This window comes from Myotis daubentonii, chromosome 10, assembly GCF_963259705.1.
Source record: "Myotis daubentonii chromosome 10, mMyoDau2.1, whole genome shotgun sequence".
Classification (NCBI taxonomy): domain Eukaryota; kingdom Metazoa; phylum Chordata; class Mammalia; order Chiroptera; family Vespertilionidae; genus Myotis; species Myotis daubentonii.
In genome coordinates, this window is record NC_081849.1 from 84,608,543 (window position 1) to 84,635,872 (window position 27,330).

Sequence of the window (27,330 nt, forward strand, 5' to 3'; positions counted from 1 at the left end):
ACTTTCCTTCCTGATATGCTTTATTTTTTAAATTTTTGCTTTCTTGTTGATAGTATTAGAGATATCTCCCACTTCCTCCCCCTCCCCCCACCCTCCCTACTCCTCAGGTCTTCACTGCCCTATTGCCCTGCCCACGGGCTGTGCAGGGAGGTATAGGAGTTCCTTGGTTTCTCTCTTCTGAAAGTTCTGTTTATTAGCAGAGGCAGGAAGTCCATGGTTGGGCTGTTTTCATAGCCCATATGCACGAGTTTGTTTGCAGCAACTGCCTGACGGCAATGAAATTCTGCGAACCCCGGGCTCAGAAATCAGATGTTCGCAGGAGACCCCGCGGGGCGTCGGCTCTCTCTCTCTCTCTCTCTCTCTCTCTCTCTCTCTCTCTCTCTCTCTCTCTCTCTCTGAGCCCAGGGCCCGGCTCCGGTCAGAGGGCCGGTTCCCGTTCCTGGGAACCTCTCGGGCTGCTCGGTGCCAGCGGCTGGCGCTGCCGCCAGCCCGTTGTCAGGTTTCGCTGCTTTTCAGGCGCTGACAAAAGGGGCAGGACGAGGCCGGCTTATCAGCCGCGGATGCATTTCACGCCCGTGGCTCCCACTGCTCCTGCTGCTCGGGCTCTGCAGGGCGGGTCCGCGCGTTCCCACCCGGCTTTGTTCCTCTTTCTCACAGGCTTTGTTCCTCTTTCTCACACATCGCTGAAGGAACTTAATCCGGCCGCACTCCCGTTCCCACCGAAGGAGAAAGGGCCCCTCTGCGGCTCCTGCAACCGAAAGCAACCTGCTGCCCCCGGGTGATCGCCCGTCTTCCCGCGCTTGGCCCCCCTCTCTGGCCGTGGGAGACGGGTGATATTTTTTTAAATATATATTTTTATTGATTTCCGAGAGGAAGGGAGAGGGAGAGGGAGAGAGAAACATCCATGATGAGAGAGAATCATGGCTCAGCTGCCTCCTGCACGCCCCACACTGGGGATCGAGCCGGCAACCCAGGCCTGTGCCCTGACCGGGAATCGAACCTGGGACCCTTCAGTCCGCAGGCCCGCGCTCTGTCCACTGAGCCACACTGGCCGGGCAACCGGTTGGTATTTCCTGCTCCGTGCCAGCTGCATGGTGGGGCAGGGGAACCTGGGGTTTTCCTGAGGGTCTTTGGAGCGGAATTCCGTGCTAATGAGCCAGCATGCCCTCCTGGAGCTGCTGTGAAACCCAGAGGTTTGCTGTCCGTCCAAGCCATTAGCCGTCTGTTCCTCCCCAAAGTGTGATGCTCAGACCGTGAGCAGTTCTGTTTCAGTGAATGTTTGTGAGCTGTCGCTAAGGAGCCTTCAAGGGCGCAGTGACGCTGCCTTCATTTCCTCTCCCATCTCCCGTGTACCCGGCGCCGGCGCCCGTGTTCGTGTCCGCAGTGACGCAGGGTCGTTTCCGTGACTTTATCATTCAGCGCCCTCGTCTGTCCGGGAGCTCCCCTGGTAGGTGCGGGCACAGGCTCCTGGTGGCCCACGGCCCAGAGGGAACGGGATGGCGTTCAGGAGAAAGGCGTGAAAACGCGCTGCTATTTCCTTTGGGCAACGAGACTGGCGGGCGCCCCCCGCTCAGGGGCACCTGAGGGGCGGGTTCTCCTGGGGGGGCCCCTCTTGGTCCTTCCAGATGGAGGCCAGGCCTCGCCCTCCTCCACCCACTTCCCTCGGTGGTGGGTGCAATGGTCCGGTACCTGAATTACTGCTCTCTCTCTCTCTCTCTCTCTCTCTCTCTCTCTCTCGGGCATTTCCATTTTTAAAAAAACATTTTCTTAGTGATTTCAGAGAGGAAGGAAGAGGGAGAGAGAGAGAGAAACATCAGTGATGAGAGGGAATCATGGATTGGCTGCCTCTGCATGCCCCACACTGGGGATGGAGCCCACAACCTGGGCATGTGCCTGACTGGGAATCCAACCATGACCTCCTCCAGGCCCAGCTCAACCTGACCCCCCCGCCCCTCACCCCCCCCCCCGCCTCCCTGCTGCTCGGCCCCCTCTGGGGAGGGAGAGGACGGAGGTGTGGGAGGAGGAGGAGGGGGGAACGTACCAGGCAGGGCCTTTGGGAACGGTGGAGCGGGGACTGTGTGGCTTGAGGGCCCTTCATGGCTTTGGGGCCCAAAGTTACAGTCCTGGAGAGCGGCAGGGGCGGGAGGGGGCAGAGGAGGCTGGTGTCTTTCGGGGGCATCTGAGGGGCAGCACACTCCTTACTCCTCGGGGCTGAGTGGGACTGGCCAGGCTTCCCCGGGGGGACAAGGGGGTCGACCAGAACGCTGGGTTCAGCTGGCCAGGGACAGTGAGCTCAGGTGACGCTGCAGCTCACACAGAGCCAACTGCGGGCCCTCGGGGGCGGTGATGTCCTGGCAGCTAGACCCTTCCCCCAAGTCTGCTGTGCCCTCGCCGGGACCCCGTGCCCTGGCTGGGACCCCCGTGCCCTCGCCGGGACGCTGTGCCCTGGCCGGGACCCCCGTGCCCTTGCCGGGACGCTGTGCCCTGGCCGGGATCCCCGTGCCCTGGCTGGAACCCCCGTGCCCTGGCCGGGACCCCGTGCCCTCGCCGTGACCCCGTGCCCTGGCTGGGACCCCTGTGCCCTTGCCGGGACGCTGTGCCCTGGCCGGGATCCCCGTGCCCTGGCTGGAACCCCCGTGCCCTGGCCGGGACCCCGTGCCCTCGCTGGAACCCTGTACCCCCGCCGGGACCCCCGTGCCCTGGCTGGGACCCCCTTGCCCTCGCTGGAACCCTGTACCCCCGCCGGGACCCCCCTGCCCTGGCTGGGACCCCCGTGCCCTCACTGGGACCCTGTACCCCTGCCGGGACCCCCGTGCCCTGGCTGGGACCCCCCTGCCCTGGCTGGGACCCCCCTGCCCTGGCTGGGACCCTGGGCACTGTGTGTCAGGCTGGAAGGCGTGTCCGCCTGCGAGCTATCTGTTGGGCAGCGCCCGGTGACGCCGGGACGGTGGAATGTGGTGGAAACTGAATAGCCCTCAGCCGGGCAAGCACTCTGAGCGGAGACGGGCGGTGGAGACAATGTGCTGCCCGCACGGGGGTTTGGGGGGAGGCGGGGGGAGAAAAGTAAACTCTCCTCGACAGAAGGAGGTGACACCAGGCCTGGGCACCCCGGGCGGTCTGCCGGTGCGGGCGCTGGCTGCGCAGGCTGCCTGGCCGCCCCTCGGCCGGGAGCCGGTTCCCGCATCGTGCCCCACATCACTCCTGGCAGCGCCTCCAGCGCTGGCGGGCGGCCTGTGAGAGCCGCGGGGGCCCAGCCTCCGTCGGACCCGCTCGGCCTTTCCTCCCGGCAGCCTCTCCTCTTCCCCGCGCACGTGCTGGTGTAGGGTGCTGGCGACTGAGCGAGTGAACCGGGGCTACGTGCGATTCCGGTGCTGGGCATGTGACGGCACAGCCGTCGGTGGGCGTCCCGGCATGCGCCCTGCATCGGGTGGCACCTGCATGAATAAGTCACGAGCTGGCGGGGCCCCAGGCCTCTGCGCTGCTCCTTGCCTCCCGCTCCTGGTCTGGGAACCGCGTCTTTTCTTCGCTCCGGGGACTGTGAGGGGCCGAGGGAGCCGCTGCGGCCGGGCTGACGGCTGGCATGTGTGCAAACATGGCCCGGTGGTTCGGGAATCAGTAAGTTTCCTCCCCCGATGTGTTCCCTTCCCCTGGATAAGTGGTCACCCTCGGGGCAGCGCCGCCCAGTTGTGTGGGACGGGAGCCTTTCCCGTGGCGTTGGCTCTGCTGGGCCTCACCTTCACCACGGGGGACGGGGACGGGGGAGAGAGGGGGGGGGGCAGGAGGGGGCAGGCGAAGCAGTCACACTGCTGGTCTCTGGGAGCCGCTCCTTCTCCTCCCGGCGCAGGGGCCAGATGGGGGGAGACCGTGTCCCCGGGCCCCGCGAGCCTGGCGCTGGGCGAGCTGGTGGGTGCGGGAGCTGCTGGGGTTGCGTCTGAGAATCCCGTCCGGGAGGCGAAGCCCTTCCTGGCGGTGCTAACGGCGTCCCCGGCCGCTCAGCACCGCGGAATCTGCGCCGTGAGTCCGGGTGCGAATGCATCCGCTGCAGACGGAGGCTGTTCTGGGCGCCCCGGGGGCTGGCGGCTCCTCGGACCTCGGGAGACGGAGGTGGTTCTTTCCTTGTTAATCCCGAGGGCGACGCTGCTCGCACAGCGACAGCAGCTCAGCGGGCGCCGGGCAGTGCCGCCTCTGAGCCAGGCCGTCCCCCGCTCCCCACGCGGCTCGAATCCGCCATCACCCGCCAGCTGGACCTGACACCACGCCCTGCTCAGCTCTCTTTTTAAATTTATTTTTATTTTTTTATTGATTTCAGAGAGGAAGGGAGAGGGAGAGACAGAAGGAAACAACGATGAGAGAGAATCATGGATCAGCTGCCTCCTGCAGGCCCCACACTGGGCAGCCCGCGCATGTGTCCTGACCAGGAATCTAACCCTGGCCTCCTGGTTCATAGGTCGATGCTCGACCCTGAGCCCCGCCCGCCCGGCTCCCTGTCCTCTCGGGAGAACACGGGCTCCCCCGCCACCTGCTGGGCCGCTCCGCCTGGTGGGGCTCCTGGCTCTGAGCAGACCGTCCTGATGGGCGCGCAGGGCTGGCTGGCGGGGAGCCCGCCACCTGCTGGGCCGCTCCGCCTGGTGGGGCTCCTGGCTCTGAGCAGACCGTCCTGATGGGCGCGCAGGGCTGGCTGGCGGGCGCTGGCGCTGGGACCTCTGCAGGGAGATGGTGCCCTAGGCCAGTGGTCGGCAAACGGTGGCTCGCGAGCCACATGCGGCTCTGGCCCCTTGAGTGTGGCTCTTCCACAAAATACTGGCTCTTCCACAAAATACCGACTTCTGTGCATGGGCCACGAAGTTTCAATCGCACTGTACGTGCGCGCCCGCACGTGGTATTTTGTGGAAGAGCCACACTCAAGGGGCCAAAGAGCCCCATGTGGCTCACGAGCCGCGGTTTGCCGACCACGGCCCTAGGCTGCGGGGAACACGGTGTTTTTAAGGGAAACCCATTTCCTGGTTCGCTGGAAGAGTGCGGGCTATTGTCCGAGCGTGAGCCTGGCCTCCGTGTGGCAGTCTCATGTCCTCGTTAGCCCTGTGTGTCTGGGTCTCAGGTTGAATGGTTTCCGTGGCCCCAGTTTTGTTTTCCAAACACAGGTGGTGGGAGAGCGTCGGGACTGTTTCTCACTGATGAGAAGGCGTCTTGTCCTGGGGAGACCAGGCCCGATGTTGGAGGTGCCTGACCCCGGGGGGAGCTATCACAGGCTCTCCCGGGCCCTGAGCCCGCCCCGCAGAGGTCTGCTAAGGTGCATCGTGCCTGGGGGGTACCCACAGCCGCACCGGGTCCTCCGGGAGCCCGTGGCCCTGAGGCATGGGGGACCCTGAGCACTGGCCCTGAGCTCAGCCCTGGGCACGTCCCTCCCAGCCCCCTGGCTCCGCCTCTTCTCTGCTCTGTGACCTGTGAGCTCTGAGGACGCTGGAGGGGGACTGGCATTCTCGGGGCTCTGACCGTTCTCGGGGCTCTGACCGAGACCCACGTCACCCATCACAGCGGGGCTGTGTCCTCCACTGAGAGCCAGACCGTCCCCTTCCCCCCAGCTCCACCCCAAGGTCCTGTTTCCAGGAAATGGGGAAGGAGACAGGCAGGGGTGCTCATGGCCAGGGCAGTGGCGTAGAGACCCTGGCTGCCATTCTCCTCCATCTGCGGGGTCCCCCGTCTCTGCTCCTCCATCTGCGGGGTCCCCCGTCTCTGCTCCTCCATCTGCGGGGTCCCCCGTCTCTGCTCCTCCGGCCGCGGGGTCCCCCGTCTCTGCTCCTCCATCTGCGGGGTCCCCCGTCTCTGCTCCTCCATCTGCGGGGTCCCCCGTCTCTGCTCCTCCGGCCGCGGGGTCCCCCGTCTCTGCTCCTCCATCTGCGGGGTCCCCCGTCTCTGCTCCTCCATCTGCGGGGTCCCCCGTCTCTGCTCCTCCGGCCGCGGGGTTCCTCGGCCACCCCCCCTGTAAAGGGGGAGGCAGACCTGTCACGTGACGTTGTAGTGAGCCTGGAAGGCACGCTGTGCCCCAGGTGTTGGCTCAGAGGCGCGGCACTCGGAGCTGAAAAGCCAGTTGTTGGACGTGGAGCCAGGAGCCTGGACTGGATGCCGGGCGTGGGGGCTCGGGGGCCTCTCTGGAAGCCGGTCCTGTCTCCCCATCCGCGAGGTCTGAACGCAGGGGGGCCTGTGTCCACACATTTCCTGTCTCAGTGGCTCCCAAAAGTGGGCGGCGCCGAATCCCAGCCCAGGAAAGCACAGAGGGAGAGGCCCTGTGAAGGGGCCCAGGGAGACCCCGCGCTGGACCAGCCTGGTTCTGGGGGGAAGGCTTTCTGGGGGCACAGGCCGTGGTGGGCGGGCCTGGTTCCGGGGAAGGCTTTCTGGGGGCACATGTGGAGGGCAGACTGGGAGGAGGCGAGAGAGGAGGGAGCAGCACGTGTGAGGCCTGCACAGGGGGACCTTGCTCTTCCGGGTGCCAAGGGGGGCAGGTGGGTGCTCGCGGCAGAAAGCTCAGGGCCATAGGCGCCATGCGGGGTGCTGCGTGTTTTTAAATACACACCTTTTCATTGATCTCAGAGAGGAAGGGGAGGGAGAGGGAGATAGAGCGTCAGTGATGAGAGGATCATGGATCGGCTGCCTCCTGCACGCCTCACACTGGGGATCGGGCCACAACCCGGGCGTCGAACCCTGACCAGGAATGGAACCCTGACCTCCTGGTTCAAGGTCAGCGCTCAACCCCTGAGCCAGGCGCCGGGCTCTTCTCTGTCTGGACCTTTCCATGTGCGGAATGTGGGACACCCCTTCCTCCTCTCACCGCTGAGTCACGGCCGAGAGCTGGGCCTCTGAAACCTCGCACAGCTGTGCCCGCTCCCTCTCTGGGCACATATATATTCTGGAGCTTGTTTTCTAACAAACCTGTATTGAGCATTTTGTCATTTCACATTACATTCTTGCACAGCGCACCTCACTGGTTTCAGTGTCTGAAGGCACAATCGCGTATTGACACTCTCTTCCTGACCTGCGGCCGGGCTATCTCAGGGCCTCTCTGAACCGCTCGCTGAGCTTGCTTGTGGGGTGATTTCCTGAGGATGGATTTCTGGAAATGGATGCCTACCTCTGACACCTGAGGCGTGAGTGCCCAGGCAGGGCTGCTCTGGGGAGACGCTAACCTGTTGAGGGCTAGCTCCCTCCTTGTGGGTCCTCTAACCAGAGCCGGTGGCAGTGGGGAGAGGGAGGGGGAGAGGGGGCGGGAAGGGGGCAGAGAGAGAGGGGAGCGGGGACGGGGAGAGAAGGGGGAGCTGGGAGAGGGAAGGGGGCGTCGGGCACTCCCCTTGCGTCTGCTCTGACACCTGCCCTGTAAGCTTCCCAGAGCTGCGACCCTCCGGGATGCTCTGTTTTCTCGGCGGCAGTGTTTTGAGGGCTGAGTGAGGTGCCGTCCCAGGTCATGTAGAGCCCAGGTCCTGAAGTTTAGGAAGTGCTCGTTGTTACTGTCAGACACCATGGGCCTGAGTAAAACAGGCTCTCGTGTGTAATGAGTGCCTGTAGATACGTGTGCGTGTAACACACCCCCCTGTGCACTCTTCTGCAGAGAACAAAGCGCCCAGACAAAGGCAGGTGGCGCCTCACTGAACGCCCGGAGGAGGCGGAAGTGTTCCGACCGGTTGTCGGAGTGGGTGACGCGTTGGGGTGTTAGAACCCCCTGCGGGGGGGGGGGGGGGCTGGGAAGGGAGAGTGTGGCTGGAAAGACGGTGGAAAAGCAGGAAGGTCGTGCGCGGACTCGAGGGCTCCTCTTGCTGACAGCCTCCTGCCTCGCGGTGGCCGGGCCCCGGGGTGGGCGGGACGGGCGTTCTGGCCGATTCAGTTTGTCCTGATGTCGCCCCGCACGCCCTCCGTGTGACGGACCAGGGACCAGAGCTGGGGCTGCATTCACCCTGGAGCCTGGGCACCGCCTGCTGGGGGTGGGGGTGACGACGCCCATGGTGACCCAGAGGTGCTGCTCGCTCCCAGCTCGACCCCAGAAACGGCCCCTGTGGGGAGCACATGGGGGCTCTTTCTTCCAGAAACATTCCTCTGTTTTCTTTTTATTTCTTTTTAAAATATGTTTTTACTAGAGACCTGGTGCACAAAAATTTGTGCACTCTAGGGGGTCCCTCAGCCCGGCCTCTGCCCTCTCGCAGTCTGGGACCCCTCGGGGGATGACCACCTGCTGGTTTAGGCCCGCTCCCCAGGGGATTGGGCCTAAGATGGCAGTCAGACATCCCTCTGGCAGCCTGGGAGCCCTCAGGGGATGTCCACTTGCCAGCGGGGAGCAGGCCTAAGCTGCAGTTGGACATCCTTAGCGCTGCTGAGGAGGCAGGAGAGGCTCCCACCACCGCCACTGTACTGGCAGCCGTCAGCCTGGCTTGTGGCTGAGCAGAGCTCCCCCTGTGGGAGTGCACTGACCACCAGAGGGCAGCTCCTGCTTTGAGCGTCTGCCCCCTGGTGGTCAGTGTGTGTCATAGTGACCAGTCATTCCCAGTCGTTCTGCTGTTAGGGTCAATTTGCATATTACCCTTTTATTATATAAAAAAATAGAGGCCCGGTGCACAAAAATTTGTGCACTCGGGGGGAAGGGAGGGTCCCTCAGCCCGGCCTGTTCCCTCTTGCAGTCTGGGACCCCTCGGGAGATAACGACCTGCTGGCTTAGGCCTGCTCCCGGGTGGCAGAGGGCAGGCCCAATCCCTAGGTGCAGCCCCTGGTCGGGCTCAGAGCAGGGCCGATTGGGGAGTTGGGGCGCCGCCCCCTGTCATGCACAGAGCAGGGCGGATCGGGAGGTTGTGATGTCACCCTCAGTCACGCTCAGGGTAGGGCCGATTGGGGGGTTTGGGCACCACCCCTTGTCACACTCAAGGCAGGGTCGATGGGGAGGTTGTGGCGCCACCCCCTGTCACGCACAGAGCAGGGCCAATCAGGGGGTTGGGGCGCTGCCCCCTGTCACTCACAGAGCAGGGCCCATCAGGGGAGTTGGGGCTCCGTACCCTGTCACGCACAGAGCAGGGCCCATCAAGGAGTTGGGGAGCTCCCCTCTGTCACGCACAGAGCAGGGCCCATCAGGGGGTTGGGGAGCTCCCCCACTGTCACGCACAGAGCAGGGCCCATCGGGGTTGAGGGGCTCCCCCCTGTCACTCACAGAGTAGGGCCGATAGGGGAGTTGGGGCACCGCCCCCTGTCACACACAGAGCAGGGCGGATCAGGGGGTTGGGGCGCCGCACCCTGTCACACTCAGGGCAGGGCCAGTTATGGCTCTACCCCGTCACACACAGAGCAGGACCCGTGAGGGGCGGTTGGGGCGTCGCCCGCTATCACCCACAGAGCAGGGCCGATCATGGGGTTGGGGCGCCGCCACTGTCACACTCAGGGCAGGGCCTATGGGGAGGTCATGGCTCTACCCCGTCACACACAGAGCAGGGCCCGTGGAGGGAGGTTGGGGCACTGCACCCTGTCACACACAGAGCAGGGCCGATCAGGGGGTTGGGGCGCCGCACCCTGTCACACACAGAGCCGCAGGGCGATCAGGGGGTTTGGGCGCTGCCCCCTGTCACGCTGATCCCGGTGCTGGGAGGCATAGTACCCTTTTACTATATAGGATAGAGGCCTGGTGCACGGTTGGGGGCCGGCTGGTTTGCCCTGAAGGGTGTCCTGGATCAGGGTGGGGGTGCCCACTGGGGTGCCTGGCCAGTCTGGGTGAGGGGCTGAGGGCTGTTTTCAGGCTGGCGGGTGATGGAAGCTCCCAACCGCTCCTTTTTTTCTTTTTTTTAAAATTCTGGGCCAGCTTTAGCTCTGAGGCTCCAGCTCTGAGGCCTCCGCTGCTGAAAGCAGGTATCTGGTTTGTTTGGGTTCTGTAATTGAAACAATGTATAACTCCAGCTCTGAGATCCCAGCGGGCTGAAAGCAGGTTTCTGGAGTTTTGTTTAGCTTCTATATTTGTTACAATGTTTCAAACTGCATGCTCAGAGGCCGGCAAGGCAGGCAGGGAACATTGGTTTCCTCCGTCACTGAAGCAAGCAAGCCTCATGTTAGCTTGAAGCTGCCTGGCTGCCGGCCGCCATCTTGGCTGGCAGTTAATTTGCCTATCGCCCTGATTAGCCAATGGGAAGGGTAATGGTCGTATGCTAATTAACATGTTTCTCTTTTATTAGATAGGATAGGATTGATTTCAAGAGAGGGAGGGGGAGGGGCGGGGGAGGGGGAGGGAAAGAGAAAGTGATGAGAGAGAATCATGGATCAGCTGCCTCCTGCACACCCCACACTGGGGATTGAGCCCACAACCCTGGCCTGTGCCCTGACAGGGAATCGAACCATGACCTCCCGGTTCCTAGATGGACGCTCACCCACCAAGCCCTACCAGCCGGGCCCTCTGCTCTTCGTAATTGTCCATGTTCTGAGAGCGTTGTCGGGTCAAGGTTGGAGCCACTTCTTTTCCCACAAAGGGCATCGCTGGCACCTGGCGACGCCCCCTTCAGTGCCGGGATTCAGGTTATGTTACCAGTAGAACTGGAAAGTGTGTGCTTGATGTTTATCAACTAGATCAGTGGTTCTCAACCTTCTGGCCCTTTAAATACAGTTCCTCATGTTGTGGCCCAACCATAAAACTATTTTCGTTGCTACGTCATAACTGTCATGTTGCTACTGTTATGAATCGTCATGTAAATATCTGATATGCAGGATGGCCTTAGGCGACCCCTGAACTAGACCGTCATTCTGTTGTTGTTCAGTTTTGTACCTGGCTGCTGTTGTCACTGAGAACTTTGTAAAACTGCGCACAGCCTAGCCAGCGTAGTTCAGTGGTTGAGCATCGACCTATGAGCCAGGAGATGACAGTTTGATGCCTGGTCAGGGCACATGCCCGGGTTGTGGGCTCCATCCCCAGTGGAGGATGTGCAAGAGGCAGCCGATCCATGATTCTCTCTCATCACTGATCAATTATTCGGTCATCATTGATGTCTCTCTCTCCCTCTCCCCGCCCCCCCCCCCCCCCCGAAATCAGTAACAATAGATCTTGGTGAACGCGCCCGCTGACTGATGCCCGCAGGCGTGCTGCTCGGAGGCACTGCCGAGGGAGGTGGCTGCTGGGAGTGAGGAGGAGGACAGCGCTGCCGGCCGCCGTGTCCTTGCTGCCCGAGCTGGACGCGGTGCTTCATTGGTCCCCTGTCGTCCCTCAGGAGGAAGATGAAGGCTCGCGCCCCGCCTCCCCCGGGGAAGGCCGCCACCCCGACCGGGCAGAGGGCGCCGAGCCCCCAGCGCAGCGCGTCCCCCGGGCGCCAGCAGAACCTGCTGCACATGAAGGAGAACCTGCGGGAGCGGGCGCTGGACCTCACGGTGGTGCTGCCCAGCGGGCTGGAGCGGAGGAGCGTGGTCAGCGGGAGGTAAGGGCCGGGCGCGACCGGCCGCCAACTGCAGAGCCTCGCCCAGGAGGACGGTGGATGGGCCCCAGGTCCCCGCTGTCCTGAGCAGAGGGACCGCCCTGCCCAGGTCGGCGGGAGGTGGACTCAGACCAGGGGTGCAGGCCGGGGCCCCCTCCAAGCAGGTGACCGACCAGCCACTAGTCTGTACCCGTGTCCTGGGCGCTGAAGGTCCACGGCCGGGGGCAGCCTCCTGAACTGACCCTCACAGGTCCTCCCAGGCTGGCCATGGAGGTACCTGCCGCCCGCAATCCATTCTCTGAACCCCGGTTTAGAGGAAGAAGTAGCCCGGCCGGTGGGGCTCAGTGGTTCAGCATCGGCCTACGAACCAGGAGGTCTGGGTTCGATTCCCGGTCAGGGCACAGGCCCGGGTTGCGGGCTCCATCCCCAGTGGAGGGCGTGAACGAGGCAGCCGATCAATGATTCTCATCATTGAAGTTTCTATCTCCCTCTCCCTTCTTCTCTGAAATCAATGAACATACATTAAAAAAATAATAATTAAAAGGAAAGAAAATGGGACCCACTGGTGTTAAATGTAAGGGATGCGATCCCCAGGCCTGTGGCTCCCACCCCGCCCTGAGCTCTGGTCCCCTGGGTCGCGTGGTCAAGGTCACTTGCACCTCATCACCTGCACCTCTTTCCCCACAAAAGGCACACAGCCTCCTTCCATCAAAACGTGAAGTTTTATCACCAATAGAGTTTCTAATTTGAGGCTTAATATTTATCAAAATATGTCATAATTACATTGTTTGATCGGTTCTGTGTTACTGCTTCTGTCATTACTCACCACTTTATCATAAAACATTTTAACCAAGTCACAGGGAAACAAAACTTTGAATCTAAGTGTTTAGACAGTTTTTATTGTAGCGAGTGCGATAGAGTGATCAGTGCTGAAGTCTTTCAAACGTGAAAATATATTTGCATCCTCCTGCGGTGGGAGAGTCCAGGGAAACAGGGAGAACGAGGACGGACGTAAAGTATTTAAACCTTAAGAAGCAGTTTGTTCGGGTACTTACAAGTGGGCGACAGTCACGGTCACGTCACCCCGAGTGTTTTTATTCCCACGAATACCCTGGAAATGGTGATGCGCCAGGTTTATTTTTATTTTTATTTTTTTTAAAAAAATATATTTTATTGATTGTTTTACAGAGAGGAAGGGAGAGGGATAGAGACTTAGAAACATCGATGAGAGAGAAGCATCGATCAGCTGCCTCCTGCACACTCCCCACTGGGGATGTGCCCGCAACCAAGGTCCATGCCCTTGACCCGAATCGAACCTGGGACCCTTCAGTCCCCAGGCCGATGCTCTAGCCACTGAGCCAAACCGGCCAGGGCAGGTTTATTTTTAAAAGTCAGTTTTCAGATCCTACTGGACTTTATCATGACTTTCATATTACAGTTTGAGCTTTATAATGAAAATTGTAGGTGACACTTTCATGGGCAAAGGGCTACATACATTTTCAAAATTATTTTATGGGGCAGGTGAACAAAACCTGGGGGAGCATTGCTGCAGGCCTCAGGGTCTGCCAGGATGCGGGGTGGGGGGTGAGGCCCAGCTGCTCCCAAATAGCGTCCCAGGGAAGTATCGGGGCCTGCTCCTCAGGGCACCCCCTGGTGCCATTGTCCCGGGGAAGGGCTCGGTTGCAGGGTGGGGGCTGCCCTGGACCTCGAGGGGGTGCCGGGGGGTGTCCGTGGCCCCTGCGGCAGGGATGGCTCCCAGGGTCCGTGCACGATGGCCCACTCGCAAGAGGGCCTGCGCTTCGCGGTTTCACAGAGCGGCCCTTGTTGTAGGAACGTTTTTCCCGCGTGCGTCACTGACTCCAGAGCATCAGTAATACGACGGTTTAAACTGCTTCAGTAGGTGCGTGAGTTTTACCAGTGAATATATCATGTTTTACTCACGATTCTTATGTATGTATTTTTTTATTGATTTCAGAGAAGAAGGGAGCGGGAGAGAGGGAGACAGGAACACCAATGATGAGAGAGAATCCTGGACCGGCTGCCTCCTGCACGCCCCCCCCTGGGGATCAAGCCTGCAACCCCGGCCGGTGCCCTGACCGGGAATTGAACCGTGACCTCCTGGTTCCTAGGTCGATGCCCAACCCCTGAGCGACCTTCTCGTCGGATAAGCGAGGAGTTTATAATCTGCCATCAGACCCTTAACCCTGTCCTCCCGGCGTGAATATTCTCGTTCAAATGAACCACAGTAGCCCGGCCCATGGATGTTTCTCTCTCCCTCCCTTCTTCTCTGAAATCAATAAAAATGTATTTTAAAAAAAGTGGCAGCCCCACCGGCGGGCTGAGGCGCGGGCCTCCTGTCAGCGCCGTGTTCGCCGCCCTCACCGGGGTCAGGCCCACACGCCCACGGAGCTAACTGGGGGGTGGCTGTCTTCACGGGCACACGGTGTGGGTCTCCCGTTGCCTTTGGGCCAGGTCGTCGGTCAGTATTGGGGATGTGAAGGTATTGTGGTACAGCCCGGCCTGTGTGGCCCGGTGGGCGGGGTGTCCCATGCACCGCGAGGTCACGGTTCGATTCCCGGTCAGGGCACAGGCCTGGGCTGTGGGCTCCACCCCCAGGAGGGGCGTGCAGGAGGCGGCCCGTCAGTGCTTTGCTCTCACATTGAGGTTTCTCTCTCCCTCTCCCTCTCTCTCGCTCAAAAGTCAATTAAAACATTTTAAAGGCTATCGCTGTACAGTCACGCCTGAGAATTAACGCTCGGCCGCTGTCTGTCCTCGTGAGTTCGCTCGCCCGCCTGCCCGCTGGCTCGCTCGTTCTGTCCCGGACTGAAGGGGGTGCAGACCCTGATGACCGCTCCGTCTCCCCTTCCAGCCACGCGATGATGGACCTCCTGGTGGAGCTCTGCCTGCAGAACCACCTGAGCCCGTCCCACCACGCCCTGGAGGCCTGGTCTCCGCAAGCCCAGCAGCCTCTGAGCTTCAAGCCAAACACGCCGGTCGGGACCCTGAACGTGTGCACCGTGTTCCTGAAGGAGAAGGTTCCCGACGAGGAGGCCAAGCCTGGCCCCCCCTCGGTGCCCGAGGTCAGTGGGGGGGGGGGGGCCTGGTCATCCCGGGGCACACGCAGACGCCTGTGGGAGGGAGCTGTGGGGGGGGGGGGCTCTGGGGTCTTGGTGACATAGGCAGACACCTGTGGGAGGGAGCTGTGGGTGGTGGGGGGAGCAGGGGGCTCTGGGGTCTTGGTGACATAGGCAGACACCTGTGGGAGGGAGCTGTGGGTGGTGGGGGGAGCAGGGGGCTCTGGGGTCTTGGTGACATAGGCAGACACCTGTGGGAGGGAGCTGTGGGTGGTGGGGGGAGCAGGGGGCTCTGGGGTCTTGGTAACACACACAGACACCTGTGGGGAGGGAGCTATGGGTGGTGGGGGGGGCGGGGGGGTCTGGGGTCTTGGTGACACAGGCAGGCGCTGTGGGGAGGGTCTCTTTCCATGCCAGGCAAAGGTAGGCAGTAAACGGGGTTATTTGAGAAGACGAAAGTCCCCGGAACTGAGTCCTGTTTGCTGTGGGCCGCGGTAGGAGAGGCCTGGTCTTAGCAGACGTGTCCATCTGACGTCCAGCAGAGATGGGAGGGTCCATGAGTCTGGGCCTGGCAGGGTGGCAGCTACTGAGCATGTGCAGTGCAGCCAGTGGGACCCCAGACCTGACTTTTAATTCATTGAAACTTAAGCACCGTGGCCACCCTACTGGGTTCAGGCCTGGAGGCCTCCCTGCCCCGGAGGCCGGCGGGACCCAGACGTGAACTTCTTAGAGATGGAGGTCAGGGGTCGCGGGGAGGGGAGGAAGGAGTTTTTATTTTGAAAAACTTTTGATGTTATAAAGATTTACTCACTGCAATTGGAGAACATCTATAATAATAAAAGCATAACATGCTAATTAGATGGGACATCTTCCGGACGTCCTTCCGGACTTTGGGTTATCGATTGAAATGAACACCAGCGGTTTATTATCCTCCTGAATGAGGCTCTGCTGTGGTTCTCGAGCTCCCTTCATAAGCAGCGCTATTTCATCCGTTTAGGTTCCTGGAATATGTACAAAACTCCCTGCTTTTAAAAATGGCAGTTTAGCCATCCGTCTCCTGAGAATTTCTAGGTCTGGGTGGTTGATAAAAGTTAACGATGCCATCAACCCTCGGGGTGTGTTTTCCCTAATTCCTACGTACAGCCCATGTTCCAGGAGAGAGCCCTGTCACACCGGGCAGCTCAGACCTTCCTGGCCGCCAGGTGTAAACCCCTGGGCAGCTGGGCCCAGGGCTGTGCACGTGGAGAGGCCCTGCGTCCAGCTTTTTTCTGAAAATTCGTGGAACCTCGGCCCAGTCTGAGGTCGGCCTCGGCGCCCCCACAAACTCCACGTCTGCCGTGTCCACTCACCAGGGTCTGGGCGCCATGAGGGTGACCAGGAAAGGCCAGAGAGAATTTTTTAAAATATGTTTTTATTGATTTCAGAGAGGAAGGGAGAGGGGGAGAGAGAAACATCAATGATGAGAGAGAACCATGGATCGGCTGCCTCCTGCACGCCTCCCACTGGGGATCGAGCCTGCCACCCGGGCACGTGCCCTTGACCAGGAATCAAACCGTGACCTCCTGGTTCCTAGGCCGACGCTCAACCACTGAGCCACCGGCCGGGCGATGTTTTGGTTCTTAAACAGAAGTTTGATACCTTGTGTGGTGAGGGCTTTCCGTTCCATTGACTTTTTGACAGCACCTCCCGCTGTTTCCCGTGGAAGGTGAACTAAAGCCTCATGTTCAGGCTGGTCTGCACCCGGGGACGGCCCTGCGTGTGCTGGGCTGTCCACGGAGAGCCCTGCCCGATGCCCACTCCCGTGTCGTTAGCCGTGTGCTCAGCAGGCGGGGGCGTCTGCAGGGGGTGCTCTCTGGGCATTGCTGCTCCCCGTCCTGCGGGCCGTCTCCCCGGGAGCCCCGACTTGCGGGAGAAACTGCCGCTCACCGTCTCCCGCACCCGCATCCGGCGTGTGGCCGGTGCCGCCGTGGGCCGACGTGCTCACCGAGCTCCCCGCCCCGTGTGTCCTCCCAGAAATCCGTGCGCCTGGTGGTGAACTACCTGCGGACGCAGAAGGCCGTGGTGCGCGTGAGCCCCGAGGTGCCCCTGCACAGCCTCCTGCCCGTCATCTGCGCCAAGTGCGACGTGAGCCCCGAGCACGTGGTGCTGCTCAGGGACAACGTGGCGGGCGAGGAGCTGGAGCTGTCCAAGTCGCTCAGTGAGCTGGGCATCAAGGAGCTCTACGCCTGGGACAACCAGAGAGGTGAGGCCCCGGGGACACGTGGGAGCACACGGGAAAACGCGGGAGCACGTGGTAACATGTGGGAGCCTGTGGGCACACAGGAAAACGCGGGAGCACGTGGTAACATGTGGGATCCTGTGGGCACACGGGAAAACGCGGGAGCACGTGGTAACATGTGGGAGCCTGTGGGCACACGGGAAAACGCGGGAGCACGTGGTAACATGTGGGAGCCTGTGGGCACACGGGAAAACGCGGGAGCACGTGGTAACATGCGACACGTGGGAGCATGCAGGAGCACATGGGGACACGGAGCACATGGGGACACGCGGGAACACGCTGGAGCAAGGCCCCCACTCCGATGCTCAGCTCGACGCCCCGCAGCACCGGCTGGACGGGTGCGCCCGTTTTCAGGCAACTGGGATGCGGTCCAACCCAGGGGGGCGGGCAGGAAACAGACCCAACTTGCTCTCGCTCCCTGGCGGTCGTGCTGCCTCTCACCCCGCGCCCCCCCGGTTACCCCTCCTCCATGAGCTTACGGGAGATGAGAGGGGCGGACGGCGAGGACGTCGGAGCCTCCCCTCTAAGGGAACCACCCGGAACCCACACATAACCCGTCTTCGCGCGGACGGGCTTCTCCGTGGCCTGTAGCGGCTCCCAGTCTCAGGCATCGCTCACAAAGCCACGGGCACACGCATGGCGCTGCCCCCTGGCACTGCCCAGTCACCCCGGCCCCCGCGACCACTCACGGCGCTTGGCCGTCGCCGATGCGGGGACAGCTCAGTCCTCGTGGGAGCTGGCCGCGTGGCCTGAGGTCCCCGTGTGAGCCACGGGAGCGTGGCAGGCGGAGGGGCCGGTGGTGGGGACAAAGACTGACCTGTGGTGTGAGCTGAAGGACACGAAGTCAGAACACCCACCCCCAATTTAATATTCTTTGACCTTAGAATTCTTAAAATGGACTTCTTAGATCCTCCCTTGATATTTGCTGCCTTTTTATTTATTCCACAAATATTGAGCATGCTGGGCTTTTAAAATATGGACGTATGCAAGGTTTTCCTATTTACCTACAACGTTTTAAAAAAGTTCTTGCAATAAAAAATCACAGTAATTATGTTGGTGACATCGGTGCTCCTAGTGGCACCAGCCTCCCCCTCCCCCCACCCCCACCCCCGGAGGCTCTGGAACCCGGATCTCACTGGGCGCCCGGGAAGGGGTTCAGTCCTCTGAGTACAAGATACAGAGACTGCTTTTCCTCCATAACGCGCTCCCACGTCCGAGAGCCGCGGGCCCGGGCGGCGTCTGTGTGGAGGTCGCGCCCACTCTAACTTGGTTCCCGTGAGGCTGGGGACAGGAAACACGCTGTCCTGCGCTGGAGCGCGGGGAAGAATAGGCCTCACGCAGAACATTCTGCAGTCCGTCCACACACCTCTCCTGGCCCCTTTCTGGCTCCCTCCCCTCCCAGCCCCAGCTGAGCCGGGGCGGCCAAGGCTGGGCTGCCTCCTGGGAGGGCCATCCTCCCGGGCTGCTGGCCTGGCCACCTGCTCTGTGCTCCGGGGGCTGAAGGCCAGGGTGCAGCCTGCTCTGCACTGGGCCTGTACTGACCGACAGTCCCCCGAGAATGACGGACAGACAGCCCCCCGAGAATGACGGACAGACAGCCCCCCGAGGCTGACGAGCGCCCAGCCCTGGTCAGGGGCTGCTGCCGGCGGCCTCGGCCCGGCTCGCCCTCACTCTCTCCTCGCTGCCTTTCCAGTTCTTCTGACCAAAACGCAGTCGGAGCCCTCCCTGCGCTGCCGAGGTCAGTGAGCCCCGCGGGCTGCACCTGCATGGCTGGGGGACGTGCACGGAGTGAGGGCCTCGGGCCGTGTGGCTGGGGGGGGGGGGCAGGAGGGGGGTGGCTTGCTGGCCCAGGGAGGCTGCGCTGGTTCTCGGCTCCTGGTTGGCTGAGAAGGAATGTCCTGTGGGAGGATTTGCTGTGGTTCTGACTGAGAAGCCAAGGGCTGCTGTGAGGAAATGGGCTCCAGGGTGGACAGCAGTCCCTGTGCGAGGCGCCGTTTCCTTCTCACCTGTGCTCACCTGTACTCACCTGTGCTCGCCTGTACTCATCTGTGCTCGCCTGTACTTACCTGTGCTCGCCTGTACTCACCTATACTTACCTGTACTTACCTGTGCTTGCCTATACTCACCTGTACTTACCTGTGCTCACCTGTGCTCACCTGTACTTACCTGTGCTCGCCTGTACTTACCTGTACTTACCTGTCCTTGCCTATACTCACCTGTACTTACCTGTACTCACTTGTGCTCACCTGTACTTACCTGTGCTCGCCTGTACTTGCCTGTACTTGTGCCTTCCTGTACTCGCTGTGCTTGCCTATAGCTGTGCATTCCTGTGCTTGCCTGTGTGGACCTGTTCTTGCTTGTACTTACCTGTGCTTACCTGTACTCACATGTGCTCACCTGTACTCACATGTGCTCACCGTCCTTGAGCTCCATCCTGCCTGCTGCAGAATTCAGGGCATCGTGGTTTGTGATGTTTAACCTTTGCCGCCATAAATATAAAAGCGAGGAGTTCAGATTTTGCACTTATTCTGACACCGATTTCTTACCGGTTGTATATATGTGCACACATACGTGTATATTTACATACGCATGCACACGTAACACACACACACACACACATGCGTGCGTAGTGGGATGTTAATGAACCTTTGGATTGCGCGCACACACAGCTCGTTAACATCCCAGTGAGTTTTTATCGTTTACGAGGATTTCTGTTCATGTTGTTAGAGTGTTTAACACTAGATCTTATTTCTAGAAAATCCAGTGAAAGTGAGAACTCTGGGCGTGGGCTGGCAGTGGGGGGTCACGTCTGGCCACAGTCAGCCCTGTGGGTGCCGGCCGCCCCGTCCCTGTCCAGGCAGAGGGCCGAGGCCCGATCCCGCGCAGTGTCCTGAGGCCTCTGGGTTGGTGGGTGGACCTCGAGCCGGGGTGCCAGGAACATGCCCTCCACGCTCACCTGCTGGGCACCGCCGCACCCGCACCTGCCTTCTCCCGTCACACACGGCCTGTCTACACGCAGGCAGGCACACACACGGACGCTCCCCGCGGCTGCCAGTGTCCTCGCAGAGCAGGGTGTTGTACTGGATAGCCCCGTGCCTGAAGAGGGCTTTCGTGTGTTTAGCCGTGAACTCCGCATGCGCACGTGGCTGCTGAGTGGACGTGCATGACAAGCCGCCGGCACCTGCCGAGAGCCCTGGCGCTTGTGACTGAACCCTGAGCCTCCGCCACGTGCAGAATGACTTTACAAATGTGTGCGCTTGTGTTTGTTTTTTTAAATCAGTTTTGAGAGAGAAACATCAATTTTATTGTTCACTTATTGATGCATTCGTTGGTTGATTCATGCATGTGCCCTGACTGGGGATCGAACCCACGACCTGGGTGTTTCGGGGCAAGGCTCCGACCACTGAGCCACCGGCCAGGCCTGGGTTTGCGCTGTTGGGGGGACGGCGCCTGTTGCTGCCGCTCCGCCTCGGGTCTGGTCTGACGGGAGCGTCCCAGTCCGTGAGCAAGAGAAGCTGCTGTCGGAGGGCAGGCTGAACAGCCAGAGGTCCTACCAGGGCCTGGCATCGGGCGTGGGGCGTGGGCAGTGCCGTGGGGAAGTCGTGTCCTTCAGGGACACCAGGGTTTTCCTCCTGCCGTATCCACGGGCCTCGGAGAGAAAGACGGGACGCGCTGATGGCCGAGGCCTGAGTGGCCTGGGGGGTGAGGGGAAACCAGTGAGCGATGGTGTCAGCAGCCGTGCGGCACCGGTGGGCGGGCAGCACCCCGTTTACCCCATTCTGCGGATGAGCAGACTGAGGCTCGGTGCTGGTAACCTCCACCCCACTGGCCCTCAAATGCTCCCTCACACCTGGAGCATCCCCGAGGCTGGGGCGTGTTGAGTGCAGGGCGCTGGGCCCACCCTCAGAGCTTCTGATTCAGGGGTCAGGACTGGGTCCAAGTCCCAGGGGTGCTGACGTGCCGGTCCCTCCTCATTGTGAGAACCACAGCCCTGGGCGAGGCTGTCACCTGCTGACACGTCAGGGCTGCAGTGTCCGTGGCCCAGGAGAGCGCCCGTTCCAGCCCACCCTGGGTCCCAGTGACGCCAGCCCAGGACCGAGTCGACGAGGCTGTGCTAGCTGCGCAGGCGGCTGGCGGGGGGGGGGGGGGGGTGTGTGGGGTGGGGAGCAGTGGGTGTGGGGATATCGGGGACCGCGCTGTGCAGACCTGGTTGTCTAACATCTGTGCCTCACACCTGGAATGAATGAGGGCCAAGACTGAATATCAGCCGCAATGGAAAAATAAACGAAATTAATAATGAACACCCCCCCAAATAATAAAATAGTTATTTTATTATTTTACTTTGTAATATATATTTTTACTGATTTCAGAGAGGAAGGGAGAGGGGGAGAGGGGGAGAGAGAGAGAGAGAAACATCACTGATGAGAGAGAATCACTGATTGGCTGCCTCCTACACCGCCCCCCGCCCCTCCCCCCCTCCCCCCCCCCCCCGGGGATCGAGCCTGCAACCCGGGCCTGTGCCCTGACCTGGAATCGAACCCAGGACCCCCTGGTTCATAGGTTGACACTGAGCCATGCCTGTTGGGCTGAAATAGTTATTTTTTTAAAATGCTGATGAAGAAGGAAAAAGATTGAGGATTTCAAGCTCGGAGAGAGAGAGGGAGGGAGAGAGAGAGAAAGAGAAAGAAGGCCTGGTCCCCTGGAGAACGGCACTAGAGAGGAAAGCTTGCCGCTGAGCCAAGGAGGATCGGGGATGTGAGCGCGGCCAGAGGGAGCGCCCCGTCCCCACCGAGCGAGCGCGAGGCCGGGGTGTTTCGTACCCGGGTGCAGGCTGGTGGGTGCAGGCTTGGGGGCGCGGGTCGTGGGCGGTTCTATTCTTAGAAGAACGAAACCAAGTTTAAGAGGAGAGGGAGTGTTTGCTGAGATGTGTAACGCGACGTGTTGATGCTGAAAAGTAACTGAGGACTTTCCTTCCCTCCCAGAAACCTTCAGAAAGTCCTCCTCTGGCAGCGATGAGACGGAGAAGGAGAAGAAGAAGTTCCTGGGGTTCTTCAAAGTGAACAAAAGAAGCAACGGCAAGGTGAGGGGGGCCGCCGGCACTGCCTCCTGCCAGCGTGGTTCCGAGGTGTTCGTGCTCGAGCTGCCTGGGCGGCTCCCAAACAGGCCGGGGTAGCAGTTCCCCGGGTCCGGGGGGCCTCTCCGGGTGCACCCCAATGACGGCTTCTCTTCCACACGCCAACCCCGAAGCGGTTCTGGGCGACGGGGCTTATTCGCCAGCAGACCGTGGCCCGAGCCCGTGCCCGCTGCCGCCTGCCGGGTGCCCAGGACCGGGCGCAGGCTGGCTGCTCGGGTGGGGGTGGGGAGCGGGTGGGGCGGGCACAGCCGAGTGCGGGTGAAACAGCCCGATTCCCCACAAATGAGCCAGTGGCAGGAGCTGCCCCCGAAGGCAGTGAACCGTCTAGAAACGCTTCGTTTAAGCCCGAGAGCCTGGCTTGGCTCTGACCGCGGCCGGAAAGGGTGAGCCGTTGTGCACACGCCACGGACGACAAAGGCTGTCCCGTGCCAGGGACTTCCCCGCCCATCCTTTCTCTCCTCTCTCTCGGACTGGCCAGAAGTAGTTTTCTTTTCTTTCTTTTTTTGAAGTATATTTTTATTGATTTCAGAGAGAGAGAGAGAAACATCAGTGATGAGAGAGAACCATCGAGCAGCTGCCTCCTGCACGCCCCCTGCTGGGGATCGAGCCCGCAACCTGGGCACATGCCCTTGACCTGAATTGAACCTGGGATTCTTCAGTCCGCAGCCCTGACGCTCTGTCCACTGAGCCACACCAGCCAGGGACGTTTTCCTCTTTCACGTGGGTCTCTCCCTCAGGTTAACTTTATTTCTCCCTCCACATCCTTCCTGCAGTCGCATCCTTGTTGTGTCATTTACTGCTGTTTGGGGCTGGCTTCTTCATCCCTTGCGTCTCTCCATTTGTGTGATTTGAGATGCGTTGCTCCGTCAATCTCATTTAACTTACGGAGACCTGGGGGAGAGGGGGCCGCCCCATCTTCCAGGCGCAGGGACCGACTGCTGTGCCCGGAGCTAACACGGGGAGGACGCAGAGCCCCGCGCCCACCTGTCCGTCCAGAGCCCCCACGCTCCCCTCCCCCACACGGCCCGTTCCTGGACCCGTCGGGCCTCAGTGTTTCTTCATTAACAAGAAGAGGGTTTGGCCCTGGCTGGTTTGGCTCCAGGGACAGAGCGTCAGCCTGCGGACTGAACGGTCCTGGGTTCGATTCTGGTCAAGGGCACAGGCGGGGGTTGTGGGGCGTGCAGGAGGCAGCCGACCCATGATTCTCTCTCTCCCTTCCTCTCTGAAATCAATAAAAACATATTAAAAGAAAAAAAGAAGAGGAGGTTTGGGGTAAATCATTTTGTAAATTACTTCTAAAATCTTACGATGCCTGATAGCCTACAAGCAGTCTCAGAGCAGAACACGGACGTTAGGACATTCAAGCTAAAGCGAGTCTTTCTGTGGCTCCTTCGGGGGGAATGTAAGTGCACGTGTGTTGTGTGAGTGAGCCCTCATAGAGCAGTGGTCGGCAAACTCATCAGTCCACAGAGCCAAATAGCAACAGGACAACGCTTGAAATTTCTTTTGAGAGCCAAATTTTTTAAACTTAAACTATATAGGTAGGTACATTGTTATTCACTTAATTAGGGTTCTCCTAAGGCTTAGGAAGAGCCACACTCAAGGGGCCAAAGAGCCGCCTGTGGCTCGCGAGCCGCAGTTTGCTGACCACAGCACTAGAGCATATGTGTAAAGAGGTACCATTTCGGCTGAAGTATATGACAGCAAATACCCTTTCTTGTTTTAAAACAGCGGTGTTTTAACGCTTTTAAAACGTGACACTTTGGGGTCATTGTGACATTTAATCCGCGAACCCCGGAGTTCTCAAAAGTACTGAGGAAGCACCTGAGACAATGGGTTCCTGGCCCATGACGCAGAGGTTCTCACGGGGGCGAGTGGGCCCGGAGCTGTATTTCCCAGCTGAGCCACGTGGTTCTGTGGCGCGTGGCCAGCACCTCCTGGCAGCCTCTCCCAGACAGTGACGTGCGGCGTCACGGTTACCTGTTAGCCGTGAGGAAGGAGGCATTCGGTCGGTGACGCATGCCCAGCCGACCAGTGCTCGATGCTAACCTGAATGTACAGCTCATAGGCCCTGAGGCCTTGCTGACTGCGGGGTTCTGAGCCAACTCCACAGCTCAGCACCCTCCCGGCCTAACATGACCTGTTCTCTGAGCCAAAGAGATGCTGAGCCCGCCCGCGTGGTGCAGGGGTTGAGCGTCAGCCTATGAACCAGGAGGTCAGGGTTCAATTCCTGGTCGGGCACAGGCCTGGGTTGCGGCTCGATCCCCAGTGGGGGGCCTGCAGGAGGCAGCCGATCCATGATCCTCTCTCATCATTGATGTTTCTCTCTCTCTCTCTCCCTCTCCCTTCCTCTCTGAAATCAATAAGAATATATTTTAAAAAAATAAAAAATAAATAAAGAGACGCTGCTGGGGAACAGGAAGAGCAGTCACCCCTGTGAGCTGTGGCTTCAAAACTGTGGCGTCCAGAGCAGCGAGCCCCTGAGAGCGGCTCTCAGGCTCGGCCGAGGGAGGCCGCGGGGACGCTGTGGGTGCAGACGCGGCGCCTGGAGTGGCCGGCTGGCCTGTGCTCTGCGCCCACTTTCCCCGCGATGACGGTGCTGTGCTTCTGCCGCAGGTGGAGCCGGGCCGGCTGTCGGCGGACAGCGACGAGGACACCGTGAAGCTGGCGCCGGGCAGGGCCTCCCACGTGAGTACGGGCACCGGCGGGCGCGCCTCGCTCGGCGGGCAGCGCTGCGGGGCTCTGCTCGGCTTCCAGAGGGTGAAATTGCAGTCACTTTATTGACCGGGGTGTGGGGCTCCCATTCGCTCTGGGGCTCCGTAGGAGCGCGGAGCTGCATTCGGCTCTGGCTCGGTCGCCCGGCTCCACTGGCCGCTGGGATGCTAGTTCCCCGCAGCCCCCGCGGCCGGGCTGCTGGGTGGCTGGAGTGGCGCTCTGGAGTCACCTCCTCCCTGAGGAGGAGGAGCTGGCGGTTTTGGAGACACACTGGCCTGTCCCCGCCTGGATCGACCTGCTCCTCACTCCGCAGCTGCACCCTCAGAGCCTCAGAAACTCCCCGAGCCCCGCACGGCCGCGTTGGCATAGGAAAAGGTTCTTCTTCATTTTAAACACTGGACAGAAAAGAATTCACAGCAGCTTATAAACACGGACCTTTGAAATGGATCTGGTGAAAGTTTGATTCTTACTGTCACGTCTTAAAAATGGCAAAGGCAGACTCTCCTGCCACAGTGAGAAATTTGCGTTATTGTTGTTCTCGGTTTCACATTTCGGAGCCAGCCGGTGTCAAACTTCCTGCTCCGCAGTCTGCTTTCATGCCTGGAGTTCTTTCGTCGCATCTTAAAATGAAATAGGACATGAAGTATAAATGTCTGTCTAACTTAGATTTTCTGATGATCATAAAGCTTCAAGTAGGAAGGTAGCGCTCTAGGTTGAGCTCTGGTTATAATCACAGACAAGAGCGGTGTAGAATGTTACAGCTGCCATCTGTAACTGTGACCAGGGAAAGTAGCTTTTTCTTGAAAGGACCTCTTTAATAGATGAAAGGCCATTTTTTTTCACTCGTCCCACATTTCCACGAGTGACCGTGTTTTATTGATAAACTAAAAAAGCTTCCACGTGGACTCGGTGCCCCTTTCCATTTTAAAAATCAAATCTATCGGGGTGACATTGGTTAATAGCAGGGGTGGGGGATGTCCGGCCCGCAGGCCGTGTAAAGCCCACGAAGCCATCTGGTCTGGCCCTGCCAGGGCACGAGGGGGCGTTAATTAAATGCCTGGCCGCATGGAGCAGGCTGGTGTTTAAGTGGACGGTTTTGTGTGGCCCCGGATGCTGTTATAAACACGCAGCTGGCCCAGGGCAGGAAAAGGGCCCCCTGGGTTAATAGGACCATGCAGGTCTCCGGAGGGGACTCCATCCCTTTTCCTGCTGGGGGTGCGAGCCCCGAGGAAGCAGCTTCGTGACGAAGCGTGGAGGCTGAACGGCCCTTGACGTGCTGGCCACGGCACACCCTGCCCGCGCCGATCCCACGGGGGCTGTCCTGGCGCAATGGTCACTTCTCGTCACCTTTCACCGGTTCCCGATTGGGGTCTTTTCGCATCATCAGCAGCCAGGGTTCGGAAGCCGCGTGACTGGCCAAGGGGTCTGTGACTCACCTGGAGCTGCGATCCCGGGAGCTGGAGGGAAAGACGCGCTTGGTCAGGTCTCACCCAGCAGTCAGTGCGCTGCCGGCACTTTCTAGAACAGCGGTTCTCAACCTTCTGGCCCTTTAACTACAGTTCCTCCTGTTGTGACCCAACCATAACATTATTTTCGTTGCTACTTCATAGCTGTAACGTTGCTGCTGTTATGAATCGTTATGTAAATATCTGATGTGCAGGATGGCCTTAGGCGACCCCTGTGAAAGGGTCGTTCGGCCGCCAAAGGGGTCGCGACCCCCAGGCTGAGAACCACTGCTCTAGACCCACGACGTCCCCATCGGCCTGAGGAAATTGAAATGTCAGTTTCCATTCACGTTTGCAGATACAATGTGTTTTAATAACACGTTTATTTTAAACCTCCTCCCAGCTGGACATCTGGTTTCTTCACAGTGTCCGGCCGGTGGGTTTAGCCCCCTTGTTTCCCGGGGAGGGGATGCCTGTCCTTGAGCCCAGGCGTGGCAGCGGCCGTCCTTGGGAGCAGGGCCCAGAGAGACGGGAGGAGTCCTGCGCGGCTCAGAGGGCCTCGCTCCGGGCGGCGGTCCCTGCCCGCTGTGGGCCTCTGGTCTGGGTTTCCAAAGCCGCATGCCATCCGTGCGACGGACCCAGAGTGACCGATGAGACTGGGCTCGGGGTGGAGATCGGGGTGCTGAGCACACACGCAGGGCGCAGGGGTGTGTCGGGGGGCGGTGTGTACTTCCGTTCACCAGTGCCGCCCATAAATCCAACAAAGAGGACAGGGGAGCACGGGCATCGTTTCTGTGCTGCCGACGGACAGGAAACTGTCCCTGGGCACTTTTCTCCTGGCCAGTCAACCCAGTTGCCATAAAAAAATAAAACGATCAAAGGTTCTCCAAACAGAGATGACTAGGAAGCCGCCTGCTGGGACCCATCTGAAGCGAATCGCGTGAGCCCCGTGCGATGACGCGGGGCGCTTCCCCTTCGCCCCGAAGACGGTGACAGAAGCGTCGTCATCACGCTCTTTGCGTCTCACTGCTCAGAACTGGTTTCCAAATGCAGATCACAGACCCAGGCCCGACCCCGGCCGATGTGTGCCCGCCCTGGGCCCGGCCCGGAGGGAGGCGGGCAGAGGACGGCTCCCGCCTGTAGGAGTCCTGACGTGTATGGGGGCACCCACCAGTAACATGATGCTTTGGGGCAAAGTTATCAAAAACTAAGCTGTAAAGCCCGGCTGGCGTGGCTCAGTGGTTGAGCGTGGACCTCTGAACGAGGTGGT

At 60.2% G+C, this 27,330-nt stretch overlaps 1 protein-coding gene across 7 annotated transcripts in view; it reads left to right on the forward strand.

Annotated features, from left to right (window-relative positions):
• Window positions 1-27,330, forward strand: part of COBL (cordon-bleu WH2 repeat protein) — a 99,028-nt gene that overhangs the window by 30,004 nt on the left and 41,694 nt on the right. For 4 of the 7 annotated variants that reach the window (XM_059655914.1, XM_059655918.1, XM_059655919.1 and 1 more), the window contains 6 exons: window positions 11,214-11,417; window positions 14,284-14,494; window positions 16,502-16,730; window positions 18,460-18,504; window positions 21,749-21,846; window positions 24,517-24,588. In XM_059655914.1, the coding sequence (XP_059511897.1) occupies window positions 11,214-11,417; window positions 14,284-14,494; window positions 16,502-16,730; window positions 18,460-18,504; window positions 21,749-21,846; window positions 24,517-24,588 (859 nt within the window). The remainder of the gene's footprint in view (window positions 1-11,213; window positions 11,418-14,283; window positions 14,495-16,501; window positions 16,731-18,459; window positions 18,505-21,748; window positions 21,847-24,516; window positions 24,589-27,330) is intronic. The other 3 variants (XM_059655915.1, XM_059655920.1, XM_059655921.1) reach the window with 1 other exon arrangement.